Source organism: Octodon degus, unplaced genomic scaffold (genome assembly GCF_000260255.1).
Source record: "Octodon degus isolate 3935 unplaced genomic scaffold, OctDeg1.0 scaffold00107, whole genome shotgun sequence".
In the NCBI taxonomy this organism is placed as follows: Eukaryota; Metazoa; Chordata; class Mammalia; order Rodentia; family Octodontidae; genus Octodon; species Octodon degus.
In genome coordinates, this window is record NW_004524683.1 from 1445736 (window position 1) to 1451309 (window position 5574).

At 35.0% G+C, this 5574-nt stretch overlaps 1 protein-coding gene across 2 annotated transcripts in view; it reads left to right on the forward strand.

The window, feature by feature from the left end:
• Zcchc11 (zinc finger CCHC-type containing 11) overlaps nucleotides 1-5574 on the forward strand; it is a 136457-nt gene that overhangs the window by 63569 nt on the left and 67314 nt on the right. For both annotated transcript variants that reach the window (XM_023724199.1, XM_004639113.2), the window contains exons 6-7: nucleotides 1298-1386; nucleotides 2693-2744. In XM_023724199.1, the coding sequence (XP_023579967.1) occupies nucleotides 1298-1386; nucleotides 2693-2744 (141 nt within the window). The remainder of the gene's footprint in view (nucleotides 1-1297; nucleotides 1387-2692; nucleotides 2745-5574) is intronic.

The window sequence follows — 5574 nt, forward strand, 5'->3', positions numbered from 1 at the left end:
GATGGCTCAGTGGAATAAGTGCTTCCCTGGCAAGCGCAAGGGCCTGAGTTCAATCCCTGGTTCCACCAAAAAAAAAAAAAAAAAAAAAAAAAAAAGGAAAGGAAAAAAAAGAAAAGTAGATTTTTTATTTGGAGCTGTGTATGAACTTTAAATAATTTAGCAAAACTTGGGTTGGAGTGTAGCTCAGTGGGTAGAGTGCTTGCTTGGGATACATTAGGCCTTGGGTTCAATCCTCATTATTGCCTTCAAAAAGCCTCAGTCCCAGTCATACATATTATTTTTATTTTGCCTTCTGATGACCAGTCCTTTGAAAATATGATGTTTGAAATATAGTTTTGTCTAATAAAGATGTATAGATTTTGTAGCTAGGTGTTCCTATTTAATGTTTTTGTGAATTTTTGAGAGCCACAAAGCTTTATATGTCTTATGTTTGCATCAGTCAGGTTGGCTTTATTTTGTTCTTGTTGTTTTTGGTTCAGACTGACTTTGAACTCACCACGTTTAGCCCAGGCTGGCTTTAAACTCATGGCATTCTCCTGCCTCACTCTTCTCTGCTGGCTTTACAGGTGTATTCTACCAAGCCTTACACTACTTGGTTATTATTATTATTTATTTTTAATTCTTTTTTGTTTTTATGTACTTAGTGTAGGGCCTACAGGGTCTCACTACACAGATCGGACTCGTAGTGATTCTCCTGTTTTCACCCTTTTAAGCGCTGGGATTATAGGCGTGCGCTGCCATGCCAGTCTCAATCACTTTCTCAACGTGCTCGGGGTTGGGGCTGGCATGGCATGCCAGGGATCAAACCCTGGTTCCTGGGTCTGCCTAAGCAGGTGCTTTAATCCGCTGAGCTATCTGGCTGACCCTCACTTGCTTATTTTTAATTAATTAATTAATTAGTACCAGGAATCAAAGTCACAACCTTGTGCTTGTCAGGCAGGCGCTGTGCTGCTGAATTATATCCCAGGCCTTACCTGATTATTTTTAAACAGCACTTATATTGAACGTTTGATCTTTCTCCACTCAGTATAATTATCAAACAATCAGTCCAATCAATATGTTGAATGATAAACATAGTCTCAGTCATTCATAAATGAACTTTCAGGAGTAATACCTCTTCTGTGGGTCTGTATTCCATTACTTGGAAACTGTAGTATATCAGGGAAGGTGCTGTTCTTCTGTAGTCATTGTATTAGTATAGAAGACACAGAATTGAAGTATATTTTCCTGCTGCTTTTTAAAAAAATTACTTGTATTTGCACATAATTTTATGCATTCTATTTTTTCTTTATTCCAGAATGTTCACTTAGGTTGTACGGTTCTTCTTTGACTAAATTTGCTCTAAAAAGTAGTGATGTGAATATAGATATAAAATTTCCTTCCACGGTAAGTAATTGGAAAAGAGTCATTCCTGTATGTTTAATTAGTACTTAGTAATATTAATGGATAATCTTTTAAGGAAGGGTAGGAAAGTCTAGCACTCTGATTCATAATGTTACCATTATGATTAAACAGTACTTTTGGAAATTACCATTGTTTAGATATAGGGAAGTTAAAAAGGATATAGGATTGGTAAAATAAAGGTAGTAGAAAAGAAAGGCAGTAAAAGTGGAAAATGCTTAAATTTGAGCATATTGAATAGTTACTGTTTTTGGTAAACAGTATAAAATGGAAAGTTTTAAAAGTAAATATCAGGTTCAAATCCTGACTACAAAGAGCAAATTACTTGACTGTTTTGAGCCTCAAGTTTCCTCACTTTCAAAACAAGCAAAATAACTGTTATGTTAAATGAAATTACACATAGGTAGATATATTAAAGGGGTGTGTGTGTGTGTGTGTGTGTGTGTGTGTGTGTGTGTGTAGTATATAGAGCCTAATACAAGATGGGTATACCCAGTAAGAAGTAGCTGCTATCATGAGCAATAGTATCAGTATTGTCTTAACACTGCTGTCAGTACTTATTTAATGACAGGGCAGATATTTAATATAATTAGCCAAAATTTAAGTTTATCTTTAAAATATAAGCTTATGGCTCAAAGGTGTTTGATTTGGCTGAAAAACTTGTGTTTTCTTTCTTTTTTTTTTTTTTTCTCCGAATGCCCTCAAGGCATGACTGGCTCACTTGTGTTGTGGGGATCGAACCACAGCAACCTGAGCCTGACTGCTTTGTTGAAGCAGCCACTTAAAGTACTGAGCTAAGGGGTAGGCCCCCAAACTTGTGTTTTCTAACCTGAAATATTTATGTTAATGTAAACATTAGAAATTTTCAGTAGAAGCAAAGCATACTTGACACATTTGTTGCATAAAGTAGTATTGTACGCTGAGCCTTTTGACCAAGCTGCCTGTTGTCTATATTCTTTAAAATTCTTACCTGAAAACTTCTCTCTTACAATCATTTAGATAAATTGCTTCTTTTTTATTTGGCTTCCTGTAAAATGCTAGAATTTTTTCTCAGTATAATAATTATTATTGGTTTCATAACCTATTTTAGGAGTGTTCTAGAATAATAAATACTACATGTGTTGTATTTTACATCTGTGAAAAAATTTGTGACATAAAAGGTGAAAGCACTACTTTTCATTATTTTAAAATATAGACCATTATTTAACACCTAATTTAATAAAATTGGATTCTAATGATCTGCTATTTATACTTTGACAATGGTATATTGATTTAATCTTAACCTTTTTAGATGAATCATCCAGATCTTCTGATACAAGTGCTTGGAATTTTAAAAAAAAATGGTGAGCTTTTTTAAAAAATTGTTTTGCTAACCATGCATTTTGTTTATAAATGGCTAACAAATTAAAAATTTTAATGTGTTTGAGTCATTGTATTACATATAGATATGTGTATATGCATTATTTGTTTAATAAATGTACTAAAATATAACTTACCTGTCAAGCCAAAGATACTATATTAAATTCATATGTTAAAACCCTGCACTTTAGGTGATTTAAAAAATCTTAGCAGTGAAGGGCCAGTGGTATAGCTCAGCAGACTAAATACTTGCTTAGGTAAGTGCAGGCGCCAGGCTTCAATCCCTGGCACTGCATGCCATGCCGGCCCTGGCTCCAGGAGCGATGAGCTGGTGATGGAGTTTGGGCATGGTTGTGTATGCCTGTAATCCCAGCACTAGGGAGACAGAAATCAGAAGGATCACTAGGAGTCCGAGCTGTGTAGTGAGACCCTGCAGGGAAACAAAACAGAAAAACCCTAAAAAAAAAAAAATACTAGCAGTAAATTCAGTAGTCTTTTCTTCTTTGCATTTTTATGTTCTGTGGTTTTTCTTTCTACATTTTGAGTTAACATGGGTTAAGTTATGCACACAAGAGAGAATATAGCACATTCACTGACTTGTATCACATTATATTCTTATAATTGTATTTAATTACTCATTGCTAGTATCTCACTGTGTGTTAATTTATAAATTAAACTTTTCAAGGATATATATGAACAGCTAAAAAACCCCCCATATTTCTGAGGTTAAGTACTACCTGTGGTTTCAGATATTCACTGGGAGGGATCTTAGTATCCCCTGTAGCTAAGGGGGACTACTATATTATGGGAATTTCATGTAAAAAGAAAACCAATAATTAGGAGGTTGTTGATGAAGGAAGATTAAGGAGAGACTTGGAATAAAACCTTATGCACACATTGCTGAGTATGTTTTTTCCCATGTAAAGCGATAACCCCTGAATTGTACTTTTTAGATATACTTTGCCTAGATTGCTTCTGTAAATTTTCTCATTGGTAAAAATGCTTTCAGATAAAACTTTAAAACATACTAGTGTCCAGCTCAACTGCTACAGTTATGTATAGGCAGTGGCTTGTGTTTTTATGAAGTAGCAACTTCAACATGTGACTGTAATGTTCTGCAACTGTGTGTACTGAAAATATGTGAAAATGGTTGAAAGTGGAGTATGTATATTTGTATGTAAAAATTTCTGTGAGATGCTGCTGTTGCCACTTACCATGAAAAATGTTCTAATGGATTTTAATCCTAGTGGCCAGTTCTGTGATACTGTATGTATTATACAGCTGATGACAGAGTAATACTGTTTAGTGAATATTTTTAAATGTTATTGTTGTGCCAGAGATAATTTTAGAATAAAAATTTAATGTCCTACTGTAAAAAAAAAATACTAGTGTCTCAAAGTCCAGGCTCTGTCCAGATCATGTTAAAATTTGTCAGATTATTTTCTTGACTTTTATTTACTGGTTTTTCCTCACACCTCCCTTTCTCTCACTCCCTCCATTTTCCTTTCCTTTTCCTCCTCTTCTGCTTTCATTTCTCATTATTTATTTTTACTTATTTATTTATTTTTCCATAATTTTATTGACAGACAAATAACAATGAGACAGTTTCAAATCAAATTGGTAGGACAGTTTCAATAATTAACACATTGCATATTGTCTTCCTAGTGGTTATTTGCTGTACAAGATGCAGACATGATATTCTATTTACAAACACTATTACAACAAATCCCTCTATTCATTAAGAGAATGTAACTATATATGTATCCTAACCATTTTGAATACACAGATACAAAATGGACATTCATTTATATATCTCCTTTTTTGTTTAGTTCCGTCATTTGAATATTATGTGTGTTAATTCAGCAAAAATATTCTAAAAGAGTCCAGTAATCCATAATAGTCATTTCTCATTATTTATGCTAGGGATGTAACCCAGGCTCCCTAAGGGCTCTATTTCTGTATTACAAAATAAATGCTTAAGAACTCAAAAGAGTGGATTCAGACTTTCAGGCACAGATTTTAAGTTTGCTAGTATATTGGTTATGTGTCCTTTGGTAAATTATTTCACTGTTAATATTTTTATCAACTATAAAATGCAATAATATTGTATTTAATAGTGAGTTTACTGTGAGGATGAAATCAAGCCATAGTTTCTGCTGTCAATTCTGAACCATTTTCTTTGTATTTGCCTCCTTACCTTTCTGTTATTTCTCAGCTTCTTCTAGGCCATTTTCTGGGAAAATTAGTTTTAAAGAATGAATTTGGTGCAATTTATCTGTAAAGGTATTTTACCTCTTTTTCTTTTTTGGTATGGGGGATCTGCCAGGAAGGCACTTATGCCACTGAGTATCTCCACAGCCCTGTAAAGGCATTTTAATACAGTTTCCTTTGTTAGTAAATACTTTTTTTAAATTGCTCAAAAACTTAAAAAGTAGCCAGGTGTAGTGGTGCACACCTGTAATCCCAGCACTTAGGAGGCTGAGGCAGGAGGACATGTGAGTTCAAGGCCAGCCTAAGCCACATAGTGAGACCCTGTCTCAGAAAACCAAACTAGGGGCCGGGGAGATGGCTCAGTGGAATAAACGCTTCCCTGGCAAGCGCAAGGGCCTGAATTCAATCCCCAGTTCTGCCAAAAGAAAAAAAAAGAAAAAGAAAAAAACCAAAACAACCAAACAAAATTTTGGGGCTGGAGAGATGGCTCAGTGGTCTAAAGCACCTACTTGGAACAAGCTTAGCAAAAGCATCAGGGACCGCGGTTCAATCCCCCAGCACCACATGCCAGCCAGCCCGCCCCCTGGTGGGCTGAGCTGGCCT